Raw genomic sequence first — 14765 nt, 5'->3', positions numbered from 1 at the left:
GTGTCACCTTCCCATTTGGGCCTTTGTTATCTGGGATATACGTACAGCAGGTCATGGTCTTTGGTATCATTTTACAGACCCCCCCCTTTTTCAGCTAATAACATATCGGGTGTCATACGATTTTAAAAAACTATGTTTGAAGTAGCCTCCAACTGCTCTGCTATCCCCTTTAGGGCATCTCGTGTATAATTTACAAACCGTTGTTGATTATAGTAGATGTAGTTTATCCAATCTACATTCTTATTCTCAGTGATGAAGAGGAATAGGGATTCAAATCCTGCGGCCACCTGGTCTCTGGCCTTGAATTCATCAGGTACCCCCCTTGGGACTCCTGTTGCATCTATATAGACATGGGGGTCAAAACTCCCTTGTGGGGCACTTTGTTTGTGCTTGGTTGCATGGGGGGGGTATATGCAGTGGCATTATGGCCTTGGCAAGGGTGCATTCCCCTCTCCACTTCCCCGTCAGTCGGGTCTTAATCTTCTGATCACCATAGATCCAGAATATATCCCTCAACGACATAACTTGATTCTGAGTTAAATTTGACTGGGCTGTGCTATAAGCAGCGCAGAATCCCTTTGTGAAATTCCCCAGGAACCTTCCTCCCTCGTAATTGGCATAGCAGGTATAATTACCGGGATATATAGTTAAACCATTTGGGGCCTTTTCGTCTCCTTGGACTAGGGGGTAACGCTTCTTCCAGTCCTCACATAAAGACTGGTTCGTAGAGATGTTAGTATACAGGCTTAAGATACACTCCTCTATGGAATCTGGTAGGGTTAGTGGCACCATCCCCAGATGTGGTCTGGCATGACCACACACATAACAGTTAGACCTATTATGAGAGTTGGCATTATACCTCATCCATTCTAACCACAAGTTAATGTCTGAGAATCCTCTCTCTTCTGCCATAGTGTTCTCAAAGGATGGGTTTGCCAGAGCCACCATTTCTCCCAACTGCTGAAATTTAGGCATCAAGGGATTGGGAGAAGGGAGAGAATGATTAAGGGGGGCCAACCACTCTTTTGAAAGGTGTATATCTTTCAGTTGGAACTCACAATGGTGGATTGTGCCACCTCCGGGGTATAACACCCCTAGAAGGTAAGTTCCCTGATCTCCCGGACTGGGGTTCTCTATGGTCAGAGTAAGGGGGATGGCTACAGTGAATTGCTTGTTCATTTTTGTGGATCACCTATCTACCTTAGGGGTGGTAAGTGAGTGTCATTCGGGAAATTAGAGATTTTCCATACCGGTCTTTCCACTCTACTGCACTTTGTGGCTTATACCCCCAAACCGGTCTCGTGTTCCATCCCACTGATCCCCGGTAGCCACAATCTGCTCCCCAATAATTATCTGTAACACATATATATATTGTGGAGGCAATGGGGACAGGTGTGTTCTTGCACGGGCTATGATTGAAGAAAAATGTTGCTACTTGTGTGTTGGATGAATTATACCAAAACTGGGTGGAGTCACCCTTGTGAGTGATGGCCACCTGTTTGCCCCCTCCCATTTCCACCAAAAAAGGATATGCAACACAATCATTGTGGTGTGGGTGACACGGACAGGGCCTCGTCCTCTGGAGCTGGAACCTTCCTGCAATGTGAGGCGTGTATCCAGGTAGACTTTCCCTCCAACTTCACTGAAGTGGCAGTCACCAGGAACACCTGGAAAGGACCGTCATATCTGGGTTCCAATGTATGTTTTCGCAGAAACATTTTGACCAAGACCCAGTCTCCAGGTTGTAAAGTGTGTGTTCCTATGTCCGCCTCAGGATCTGGAATGGAGGAGAATACTTGCACATGGATATTATTCAACACACGTGTCAAAGATATCACATACTTTGTCAATGAGTCAGACTGCAATTGTAATTGTTGAGGATAGTAGGTACCCAGTCTAGGGGCGGACCCAAACAAAATCTCATAGGGAGACAACCCATGACTTTCCCTTGGTGTGTATCTAACACTGAAAAGAGCAATAGGCAAGCTGTCCGGCCATCCCATGCCTACCTCTTGGGCCATTTTTAACATTCTTGACTTCAGGACCCCATTCAGGCGTTCTACCTTCCCACTACTCTGGGAAAGATAGGGTGTGTGAAACGCAAGTGTGACCCCCAGAGCCCCCCCAGATCTCTTTTGTGACATTGGCAGTAAAAGCCGGTCCCTGATCGCTTTCAACCACCTCGGGCACTCCATATCTGCAGACTATCTCCATGAGCAGCTTCTTGGCAGTGGTTCTTGCCGTCTGGTTGGTTACTGCGAATGCCTCTGGCCATCCTGAGAACATATCCACCACCACTAGGGCATATTCAAATCGTCCACTTTTTGGCATCTGGATATGATCTAACTGGATCCTCTGAAATGGATATAGTGCCCTGGCCAGATGTTTGCTTGGAGGTTTCTCAGGTCTTCCAGGATTGCACTTGGCACATACAACACAAGACTTACAGAATCTGTCTGTGTAAGCCGTAATTCCGGGTGCCACGTAGTACTTATTGATCAAAGAGTTCATTAGCATCTTGGACAGGTGTGACGCCCCATGTGCCCACTGCACTGTTGCCGGATATAAGGATCTGGGAAGCAAAACCTTCTTCCCCACCACCCACAATCCTTTGTCCTTAACTGCTCCTTTCTGTATCCATTCCTTTCTTTCTTCTTCTGAAGCGTTATCCTGGGCTTCCTGGAGTTGGTTGTCCTTGGGCTGATAAATTAACACAGGCATCACCTCACTGCACATCTCTTCATCCTCTTCCTGCTCCCTGACCGCAGCTTGCTTAGCAGCCATGTCTGCCAGATGATTTCCTTTTGCTTCCATAGTGGTCAATTTACCGTGGGCCTTCACCTTCAGTATGGCCACTTGGGCTGGTAGTAAGAGTGCTTCCATAAGGCGGTTGATCGCCTTTCCATGCTTTACAGGAGTCCCAGCTGCCGTGAGAAAGCCCCTCATTTTCCAGATTAGGCCAAAATCAAGTGCAACCCCCCGTGCATATCTGGAGTCCGTGTAAATGTTAGCTGTCTTTCCTTTTGTTAATTCACAGGCTTTGGTGAGGGCCCTTAGTTCAGCCTCTTGTGCAGACATAAAAGGTGGAAGAGGTCTAGCTTGCAGTACCATTGTGTCGGTAGTCACAGCATATCCAGTGTGGTAGGTGCCAGCATTATCTGCAAAGCGGGATCCATCCACAAAGAGTATTAGGTCAGGATTTGATAGGGGCATATCATGGACTGTTGGTAGGTGTGTAGTTTCTGCCTGCATAAGTTCCAAACAGTCATGTACCACATCCTCTGGTGCCATGTCTACGGTGTCTTCTTCTGTTTCTTCTACCCCCCCCCCCCCTGGAAGAGGGAGAAGAGTTGCAGGGTTTATCTGGGTGCATCTGACCAGGGTGACATGATCAGGTAAAAGGAGGGAGCCTTGCAGTCGCAGATGCCTGGCAGCAGATAGATGTTTGGGTTGGGTTTGGTTCAATATTGCGGTAATGTCATGGGGGGCCAGAAGTGTGAGTGGATGTCCTAAGACCAAATCTGCCGTCTTATCCAGGAGAATATGGACAGAAAAAACAGCCCTCAGACAAGAGGGACCACCCCGTGCAACTGGGTCCAGCCTGCCGGAATAATAGCCTAGAGACCGGAGGTGACCTCCGTAGCGTTGTACCAGGACTCCGGTTGCATGACCCTGCCTCTCAGCCACAAAAAATTTGAAGGGCTCATCGTAATCCGATAGGCCTAATGCAGGTGCAGTGGAAATGGCCTTTCTCAGGCGATGGAAGTCAAGTAGAGCTTTTTCTGTCAGGAAGAAGGGTTCAGATTTCAGGGCATCATAAAGGGATTGCATCAAGATGGAGGCTTCTGGGATCCAGGAACGACAATAGGAAACCAACCCTAGGAAAACATGCAGGGCTTTTGGTCCCTGAGATATTGGGACATTCTGGATAGCCCATACTCTATCTGGCATGAGGTGACAAGTGGCTTAGGAAATGCAATGTCCCAAGAAAATGACAGAAGTTTGGCACCACTGTAACTTGTCCTTTGAAACCTTGCAGCCCTGTTCAGCCAGGTGGCATTGCAGACTCTTCCCACCCTGAGTTGTAGTCATTGGGTCACCGTGGACGTCTGGGAGCTCTGCATTCCCTTCTGAAATGTCCTGGTTTTTCACAGTTGAAACAAACAAGTGGGTTTCTTCTGGGGACCTGCTCTCTAGCTGACAACATGAATGGTGTCGGCTTTCGGGCCACCTGGGCGGTCTCCAGACCCTTTGCCACTATCAAACCCTTGCAAACAGACTCCTTTAGTCCTGATACAAATGCAGAGGCCAGCATTTGAGTATGTACCTTGTTATGGACACTGAATCCCAGGTCTGTAAACACCTGTGTTAGTCTGGTATGGAACTTTTCCACCGACTCAGTCTTGTCTTGGGTAATGTCCGCAATGTGGTGGCCTGGTTTGCCAGTCTGCGTGGTGTCCTCATTTGGCCTTACTCTGGTGAGGTCCTTTTCCATTATAGGCCAATATGCATCTCCAGCCTTGATCTCACACAGACTCACTAGGTCCCTCCAAGCTGTGGAATAGGTCTTGTGGATCTGGGCTATGCGCCGGTAAAAAGGCATCGGGTGTTTCTTCGGGTCCGGGAGAGTTGTGACTAGTGCGGAGGCTTGGGATGGAGTGAAGGCCACATACATGATAGGAGCATCAGGTAGGTTGGGCACCGGGCGGGGATGGTCTTCTTCAGATCCTTGGGGGCGATAGACAGGATTGTGGTAAGTGGAAGAAAAGGGATGAGGTGCTGAGTCTGCTCCCATTCCAGACTCATACATAGATAATTTTTGACGATGGGGTTGTGTGGTTGGGGGAAGTTGAACGAGTGGTTTGCTTTCTGGACCATGGCCTTCTAAGAACGGATCATTCCGTTGGGAACAAATGGAAACAGCATCATCCTCTCGGGTACCCTGGCGGACTGCCGCGGCCACTGTCTTTTCTTGAGCCCATCCTCTTCTGTCTGGCAGAGAGGTAGGGGTTACCACATCTGTAAAATTCCAGCCCGGCCATTCTGTGGATGTCTTCAGTTCAACTTGGTCTGAAGCCTCTGTTTGTTTTGGTGGTGGTGGTACTACAGGCATTAGGGGTGTGTGGAGGGCCGAAGGTGGTTGGGAGCCAGAGACAGTAAGCACTGGGCAAAGGGGGGCAGCTGGTATGAGGTGTGTATGGTGTATCGGTGTACTAAGCCCAGAGTCAACATGGCTTCCGGTGGCCTCACTGGGCGCCGCCATCTTTGAAGAGGGCGGAAGCGGAAGGGGCGGGGCCGGAGGCGGAAATGGAGGTGACTGAGTTGGAAGCATCGGATGTTGCATAGTCAGCTTCCGGTCACATCCCTTGCAAATCTCCTCCCACCCCAGATTCTTAACTGAACACCCCTTACATATCCGGAGGTTCTGACTATACGGTATGCAAAAATCTGGACTCTCGGGGTGGGGCCTTCCTGTATTTCCACATGCCTCGCACCTCCAGGACGGGCCATCATCATAGGGGGGTGGCGCCTTGCCGGGCATGTCTCCTTTCCTGTAATATACATATACAACTCCCCCGTCCTGATTCAGTTTTTGCTCCACCCACCCTTCCTGATGTAGGGCGCAGGCCACATTAAACCAAGTTTCTGCTGTTTTTAACATGTTATGCTTCATTAGAAGCCCTTTCTTCTCTTTACACAGCTTTCTCCAGTCCTCCGCCTGCAACCTCCCACCATTCTTACATGTTCCACCCAGCTTGTTTAACTTTCTCAACTTTTTTACATACTCTGGTCCCTCTTTCTCCTCCACCAGTTCACAAGCAAACGAACTGTTCTCTGGCTTTATAAGTTTCTGTCCCATTTTGTTTTACTTCCCTCCCGGGGACCCTAAGGTGGTCCCCAAAGCCGTCACTCTGTTCTGAAAGTGCTGTGTCGTGAGACAGTTTAAGCAGAACCCGCGCAGCATTTCCCCCCCTGCTTCTCGTCCACCAGTAACTTCCCTATTTTTCAGCTACACTGAGAATAATGTACATTAACCCTGTAAACCAATATATCAGGAGCTACGATACGAACGTCACTGTACTACTTTCACCAATCCTCACTTTTTCGTGTACACCAAACATTAATCCACATACACAGTGTGATCATGACAAAGTATTTCAGACACGCATGTCGGGAGTAAAATGTTTTTTTTCTTCCCCCCACAAGACCAATCCCTGGCTGTGGTTTTTCTCCCTCGTGTCACCATTTCTGCAACTGCGAGTCCCCTCGTGTCGCCATGACTGCGACTGCGAGTTCAGTTCCCCTCGTGTCACCATGACTGCGACTGCGAGTTCCCGCAACCCTCTCTCAAATCAAGGTGTATCCTGTCCACTCCTGACGAGGAATATTTTGCCGTAATTCTCCCCTCCCTCACAGGCGCATCAACAACAACCCAACCAATCACACTGGTACACACAGACAACACAAAAGACAAGACATATCACACTGGTAGATGACGTTACACTGACAGGTGGGTTCAAAGGAGCCCCAGGCAAGTACCTGTCCTTTGCTGCTGACCAACGGACAGCCAGACGGGTGAGTAGTCCCGCTGGGCAATTCCAGACTACGCAGGTAAGGAATTATTAAACATAAAAATTCACTTACCGCTTTAGGAGGTGATCAGTCTCCGAGTCTGGAATGCTCCACAGTCCCCCTCGTCCACTCTCGGACGGCTGGTCCAGTGTTCAGAAAACCCGGGCCCCACTCTTTGGTGCTCCAAAATGTTTTGGACTCGGTCACTTACAGACCATTTACCGTGATCTACCAGTGAGCCAAATTAATATGAGAATACGTGCACGTGGAAGTAATACACTGACACTTCGCAGTTTGCCAACTTCCTAAAATTCTGTTTTATTGAGGAACTAACAGTATCGTTTCTGTATAATAATAATAATAATAATAGGGCTTATGATGCAGGCAAAGCATATACATTGATTGGGTGAAAAGTCCACTGGGTTTCTGCGTGTTTTTCCATCCGTGTTGATATCTTCCAATCATTTTCCCCAAAAAGACTCATTCCCTTTTATGGGGGTTGTTTACATTAAAAGATACTTTTCTCCTTATGAGTCACCTAGGGTGAGACTTCGGATGAAGGCGCCATCTTAATTATCATCATTGTTCTGTCAACCTATATCTGATTGTTTACTTAAGAGAGTAAGGAATTTAAAGAGCAAGAAACAGACAGTAGCAAGACTATAAAATTGTCATTTTACTGATCATCTAATAAAACGTGGACTGTCTATCACAATCCACTACACACATAAGCCGGTGATACGAGGATTCTGCATTAGCAAGGCGTCCTTTTTGAGTAAATCAAAAACACAACAGCTTCTTACTCTAGAACAAACCTATGACCACTCCCATCAAGCCTTTCAAGCGACCCCCACACCGGCCAATCGTGAAGCCCTAGAACGCTCTCGCAAGCGCCCGGGACCTGACGGTTTCTCAGCCACTTACTACAAAAAGTTCAGTCATCTCCTCACACCCATCCTCACCAATGCCTTTAATGCTTTACTATCTGGTCATACCTTCAACTATGAAACAGTCCAAGCAAACATCTCGATGATCCCAAAACCAAATTCGGATGACACGCAGTGGTCCAATTATAGACCAATCTCTCTCCTCAATATTGACATCAAACTGCTGGCAAAAATCCTTTCCACGCGCCTTAACTCGTGTATGATGTCGATTATTCATAACGACCAAGTGGGCTTTATTCCGACTCGACAGGCCGGAGATAATGTCAGACGTGCATCACTTCTGGCAAGTATAGCTAAATCTCGAAACATTCCTACCTGTTTCTTGTCCCTGGACATCCGGAAAGCATTCGATACAGTCTCATGGCCATACCTCTATTACGTTTTGCATCGCTGGGGTCTAGGCCCACACTTTTTATCCTGGATCCACTCGCTTTATCGAGAGCCCTCGGCCAGGATTGGGTATCTGGGACACAGGTCGGCTCGGTTTCCAATCTCCCGCGGCACGAGACAGGGTTGTCCTTTGTCCCCTTTGCTCTTTGCCCTGGCCATAAAACCTCTGGCCCTTTTAATAAGAGCTAATCCAGATGTCTGGGGACTTGAGTTACATGGCACGCATCATAAGCTATGTCTTTTTGCAGATGACGTTTTACTTTTTCTCACGTCTCCCTTGACTTCCTCTCCTCCTCTACTCCGGCTTTTCCAGGAGTTTGGCTTGCTTTCCGGCCTTGTAATAAATCCCAACAAATCGATGGCACTCAACATCTCCCTACCCCCTAAGGAACTAGCCCATCTGAAACAGATTCTACCATTTCCCTGGTCGCAGCACCACATCCCGTTCCTGGGAATCAAATTGACCCCCAATCTGTCTGATCTCTATGCAGCTAACTACACTCCGATGTTAACTCACCTCTCTGCTCTACTGACCAAGTGGTCCTCCCTGCCCCTTGCATGGCTAGGTAGAATTGCAGTTGTAAAGATGTCAATCCTCCCGAAAATTTTATACCTGTTCAGAGTCCTCCCAATCCCCGTACCTTCCCATTACCTTCGCATACTACAGCGCCGTATTTTCTCCTACGTTTGGGGCAAGGTCCGTCCCCGTATACCTCGCTCCACCTTATATTGTTCCAAGCTTAATGGAGGTCTAGGACTCCCTGATATTGGTAAATATTATCAAGCAGCGCACTTAGCACAGCTTCCAAAATATCACGCGACTTTCGAAATTCCCCAATAGGTGGTTCTTGAAGCGGTTGAGAGTGAGCCCCTTTCTACAGCTAACTTACTCTGGTTAAGGCCAATGGATCGCCGCTCAATAACAAACCCCATCACCTCCCACTTCCTATCATTATGGGATAAACTAAAAACCCGCTATCTCCTCCAATATCCTCACAACCCCCTGCTTTCGTTCCTTCGAAACCCAGCCTTTCCCCCGGCTTGGCAGGCGCTCCTCTCATTTAAAGCATGGACCTCTGCTAACCTGATCCGTATACACCACTTCCTACAGAGAAATAAGTTTAAATCCTTTGCCTCGCTACAGGAAACGTATAGCCTCTCTGCTTCCGAAATATTTAAATACTTACAACTACGTCACTTCTATGCCCCCTACGCTACAACAACAAGCCAACCCAACACCTTGTCTCCCTTCGAACGGGCATGTTGCAAAGACCCACACAGACGGGGCCTCATCTCGTGCTTATACTCCCACCTCACAACTACGGTCACAACACCCCTTCCTCCATACACCCATAGATGGGAAACAGACTTATGTAGGCAATTAGACCTTTTGGAGAGGGAACACATTTGGGCCAATACAAAATCGTCATCTCAGAACATTGTTGCACTGGAAACCAATTATAAAGTTTTAACGCGATGGTATTTGGTCCCAGCGAGAATTGCAAAGTATACTCCTAACTACTCACCCAATTATTTTAGAGGCTGTACAGACCTAGGTACACATTTCCACATATGGTGGGATTGTCCAGTCACTCAAGCTTTCTGGATTGAAATCTTCCATATATTATCCGCACTCAGTGCCACCAAGTTACAACCCAATCCAGCCACAGCCCTACTCAATCAACGCCCTCCGGGTATTACCAATTCAGAATTCAAACTTCTTCTGCATGTCACTACGGCGGCCAAGCAGGTCATAGCGAAATCCTGGAAATCCCCCACCTTAAACATCACAGCTGTTAAATCTAGAATACGCAAGCTATGATACACGCAAAGGTGGAAGCCACGATTCTTGACACAATCCCTAAATTCTTAAATGTTTGGAGCCCCTGGGTAGAATGTTTTCTCCCACCTAATTTTGACGAATCCCTTCTTCTTCCTTGATTTTCGTACAGAGTGCCTTGGACATTGTTATCGGCCCACCCTATATGATGCCCGCCTGTTACCATGCTCCTCATTACCGCTCATGGAGTCACTGCTGTTACCCTCTTTCTCCCCCTTGTCCTCACCTACCCCCTCTTCTACCCTCCTCTAAAGCCCCTTAATCTTCCACAACGTTCCAGTGAGTCATTATCCTAACTGATCGAAAATATGAATCCATCGTTGACAACCCCCAACTTTTTACTATCATTAGAAACTTTGCATTGTTTTTGCGATATATTTTTTCGTTCTCATTATTATGACACTGTCATTGTGTTGTCTATTCCCAACATTATGTTATCAGTACAATTTCTGTTGTATATTGATGATGTCTCTCTGCCCCTGTTACATTGGTTTTACTGTTAATAAAAAGTTTGAGCAAGATTTCTGTGTGATGATTTGCACTTTCAAGGGTGAACGTTTTTTCTAGTATGTGAAAGGGTATTTTGGGTAGTTTAGTGGTAGGTGATACCGTACTTATATTCATAACAGTTTCAGTGCAGTGTCGTAAGCGAAAGCCAGACCATAAAGAGTCAAGAAGGTTGTTGTCAGTGTGGTAGGAGCTCAGGCGAATATAGACTAAGTGTTCTAAGAGTTTAGAGGTAAACGGGTCTTAAGTTGTTCAGGTTGGTGGGGTGCAACCAGAGTTTTTTCAGTATGGGAGTGATCTGTGCATGCTTTAGAGGGGTGGGGAAGGCGTCATTAGAGAGGGAGAGATTGGAGATGTGAGTGAGGGAGCATAGGACAGAGGAAGAGGGTGACAGTAGTAGTTGAGAGGGGACAGAACCCAGGGGGCACATGGTGAGACGGGCGTCTAAGAAAACTTTAGTGACCTCTTCAGTTGTAGCAAGGTCAAAAGAGGAAAGTGTTGAGGGAGGTTTAGTATAAGTTATGCTAAGTGGGATTGATGTCTGTGTAGCAGAGATGCCCCTACAAATTGCATTAATCTTGTTTTTGAAATGATTTGCAATCTCATAAGCAGTGAGTGAATTACTGGGTGAAGGTGGAGGTGGAGAAAGTAGAGAGTTAGAAGTAGAAAAGAGATGATGAAAACTGGATGGCAAGGTATTAATAAGAGTGACAAAGTAGGCTTGTTTGGCAGCATGGAGGGAGGAATTGTATGTTAAAAAAACAGATTTATATAGGGTGAATGCTTGCTGAGAAGTGGTTTTACATTACAATTGCTCCAGTGCACGACTATGTCGCTTAAGATTTCTGATGTTGTCAGTCTGCCAGTTGTAATGGTCGGGGCCTGATACTTCGTGCAGTTAGAGGAGCAAGTGAGTCTAGTGTGGATGAAAGCAAACTGTTGTAGACAGCAGTGGCCAGGTCAGGGCAGGACAGGAGAGAGATACTGTCATAGAGGTGGTCAATTGCAGAGTGGAAAAAAGAAGCGTTTAAGTTGTGAAGATTTCTGCGGGTAAGTGTTTGCTGCTTGGAGGGATAAGTGTTTGAAGACAAGGACACTGTAAAGGTGATGAGATTGTGATCAGAGTGAGGAAAGGGGGTGTTTGTGAGGTTGTAGGGAGTGCAAAGATGCGAGAAAACAAGGTCTAATGTATTCTCATCAGAGTGAGTTGAGGACTGTATTCATTGTGTTAAGGCAAAGGATGAGGTTAGGTTGAAGAGTTGGGATGTAGCTGGGTTGCTCACATTAATGGGGATGTTAAAATCTTCAAGAATGATACTGGGTATTTCAGAGGAGAGAAAGTAGGGTAGCCAAGCAGAGAAGTCATCAAGAAAGAGCGACATTGCTCCAGGAGGCCAGTAGATCACGGCAATCCTCAGAGAAATGGGAGAAAACAGCCGAATGCAGTAAGCCTCGAAAGAAGAGAAGGATAGAGAGAGAGGGTTAGAGAGGACTTAAAGGTGCTCAGTAGGGATAGAAGAAAACCAACTCTACCTCCTTTCTGACCACTGGGTCTGGGTGAGTGGGTCCAGAGAAGGCCTCCATAGGAAAGTGATTTGGGAGAAGCAGAATCTGATGCTGGAAGCCAGGTTTCTGTAATTGCTACTAGGTTAATTAAGTGGGAGATAAAAAGGTCATGGACAGAGGTGAGCTTATTACAGACAGAGTGGGCATTCCAGAGTGCACATGAAAAAGGGAGGGTGGTTTTTAGGAGCATGGGAATTGAGATTAAATTGAGTGGATTGTGGCTATACCCAGAGAAAGGAGTGTGCCTGATGTGGGGGTGAGATACTGGAGGACCAAGGTTTGGGGAGATATCCCCAGAGTTTAAGAGAAGAAGGAGGGTGAGGAAAGGAAGGTGGAAACGTGATGTATATAAATGCACATACCTTCCTGTCCTGGTGTTTGGGTCAGCAGGTGAGTAAAGTATTAGCAGGAGGTGATGAGAGCAGTAGTAAGGAGATGGTAGAAGTGAGGGTTATATGTATAAGCTTTTGGGTAGAGCAGAGGGGTAAAGAAAGAAGATTTTGAGAGCAGAGGATAGTAATATGAAAAGGAGGCGTAGAGGGGGCATTTTAAAATGAAGATGGAGTGAGAATCAAACTTGCACTCCAGCAGAACATGCACTCACACAGGACAATGCCCCCCATCTGTGACTGTACCCCCATTTGTGACCTCCCCCATAAGCTGGTCTAAATTTATAGGGAGATGATCAAAATAGCAACTCTTCTCTGCCCCAATTAGGAACTGATAAGGATCACATGAATTTGGGGGGGGGGAATTGGTCAAATCCAGACACAGACACAGGCCAAAGTCATAAAAGATGATTGATTCTCTGATCACAGAAAGGCAAAGGAGGTGAGAATCAATCACCGCATAGAACAGATATATATATATAGAACCGATAATTAATTGTTACAGCAGTCACTATCCTACCCCAGTCCAACATTTAACATGGCATGCGCTCCTACACACTGAGATTTTTAAAGAAAGGAATGTCCATTAATTTAAAGAATGCTAATTTGCTGATTGGATGCTACTGTAGGCAGAGAAACAATTCCCCTGGAATTGAAGCAATGTCAATGTCCTCAGGGAAAGATCAATGGGTGGAGCCTCCTGCAAGCTAATGACATATGCTGCATGTGTCATCTAAAGCAAGTCTAAACTATTAGTCAGTGTCCACAGGGTGCAGAGTTTTTTACATTATGGGTTTATTGACACTATAAATATATTATATTACTAGGAGCGTTCTAGTCAAACCGGGACTATTAATTTTAAAGGTATAAAAAAGGATGCTAGCGTGGTGGTACTACATGCAGCAGTAAGTGGCAAGTGTGTCCTATTACTGATAGGGGGCCAGTCCAGAGACCGTTAACCAATATGGCAGACAACAGCGTTAGTGCATCCATGGAACAGCGTGTGGTGATGAAGTTTCTTATGAACGAATGCGTAAAACCCACAGTTTCAAGTACAGTGCGGTGATGAGATGCTCAGCCGCAGTAAGACATTTGAATGGTGAAAATGTTTCAAAGATGGCCGTATGTCCATCAGTGACTATCCCAGCCGTGGTGGTTCCCATCCCACAGCAGTCATTCCTGTGAACATTCAGTGCGGGAAACACCTGATTCTGGATAATTGATACATAGTCTGTTGTGAAATTGCACAAGAGATGAATCTTTCTGTGGGAAGAGTGAACACAATGATGACAAAATGAAGCAGGCTGTCCTAGGATGGTTCAGGTGTACTGACAAATCTTTATATGCTGAAACTTTCCAGGCATTAGTTAAATGCTGGGATAAGTGTATAAATGTAGCAGGGGAGTATGTTGAAAAATAAATGCAGTTTTTACTCCGTGAAATTTGTTATTTTATTACATAAATTCAAGTCCCGGTTTGACTTGAATGCCCCTCGTTTATTTCTTTTTTTGACACAGCAAATGGAACTTTAGACTTTTCTCATGTTTTCTCATATCTCCTTTGCTTCTATTTTGTAGGAAGCCTATCATGTACAAATGTCAGTAACTTCAGAATTCCCAAAAGTGGATTATTTAGAGGGATGTCTTGTCCCCCTCTCACACAACCATCGGGTTTCAATGAGAGACAGCCCGCCTGACTGGTTATAACTACTGTTGTGCTATTTGTTTTTAAATAACCGATAGTTCTCTGGGAATCATTTGTCATCTATTAAATGTTTATTTGAAAAGCATGCATTGCATATTACAGAAGGTTTTAATACATCAGTTTTTAAAAAATGTAAAATAAAAAAATAACTAATATATAAATGACTCCAAACTGTTATACTATAGTTTCCTTTAAAGTTTAATCTACTGAGAGAGACAGTAGTGATACCAAACCACAATTATTTGACAGATAGCTTCGTTCAATTGCCAACATTCAATTAAAAAAACAATATATCATAAATGTTTCATACCCCTAACAGATCTTTATTAACTTATATTAGAGTTGAGCAGAGTGTTCCAGAATGATAGTCAGATACAAGTGCTACTTATTACAACACACAGGAAGAGCTCCAGTTGCTCGAAAACACAACACAGCATCTAATTGGCTCTCCAGCCATTTCAACAGCTGCTGTGATATCTTTTTAAGGTACATTTAAACTTCCAGATATTGTAGGTTAAAGCACCTTATTCAAGAAACAATAGTAATGCTTGTAAAGCACAAGTAAAACATGCCTGCTATGAGGTCAGTGCTCATTGTAAGTCATGTTATTGTAAATCATAATTGTAATTTTAATGTTATTATTATCAATATGTGACGTCTTCAGAAGCAGCTTCTGAAGACATCACGTATTGATGAAGAAACGCGTCAATGCATCACTTCCAGTCTAGCATGCAACACACGCTGGGTAGTCGGCAGTTGCGTGGGATCGGAAGAAAGATTGCTTGCATCTGCATTTTTATGGGCAAAACTTTTTTTTATATACAACCTATTTTTTAATAATACAAATGC

At 45.6% G+C, this 14765-nt stretch overlaps 1 protein-coding gene across 1 annotated transcript; it reads right to left on the bottom strand.

Annotated features, from left to right (window-relative positions):
• Positions 1–2055: 2055 nt before the first annotated feature.
• On the bottom strand, positions 2056–7737 carry LOC149460954 (uncharacterized). The gene is made up of 3 exons (XM_089679019.1): positions 7569–7737; positions 4364–4992; positions 2056–3906 (listed from the first exon to the last, which is right to left on the bottom strand). The coding sequence occupies exons 1-3, from the start codon at positions 7735–7737 to the stop codon at positions 2071–2073; spliced, it is 2634 nt and encodes an 877-aa protein (XP_089535145.1). The 3' UTR covers positions 2056–2070.
• Between the last annotated feature and the right edge of the window lie 7028 nt (positions 7738–14765).

Source organism: Staurois parvus, unplaced genomic scaffold (assembly GCF_062004578.1).
Source record: "Staurois parvus isolate SC_StPar_1 unplaced genomic scaffold, SC_StPar_1.0 ptg000215l, whole genome shotgun sequence".
In the NCBI taxonomy this organism is placed as follows: Eukaryota; Metazoa; Chordata; class Amphibia; order Anura; family Ranidae; genus Staurois; species Staurois parvus.
The sequence above is the reverse complement of the archived record's forward strand: the minus strand, read 5'-3'. Positions and strand labels throughout refer to the sequence as shown.

Coding starts and splice junctions, on each gene's coding strand:
- LOC149460954 (XM_089679019.1), bottom strand. CDS start 7,737: ATGAATAATCGACATCATACACGAGTTAAGGCGCGTGGAAAGGATTTT. Junction 4,993..7,568: donor GGACTGTTTCATAGTTGAAG/GTATGACCAGAT, acceptor CCTCTCTGCCAG/ACAGAAGAGGATGGGCTCAA. Junction 3,907..4,363: donor TCCATACCAGACTAACACAG/GTGTTTACAGAC, acceptor CCAATATCTCAG/GGACCAAAAGCCCTGCATGT.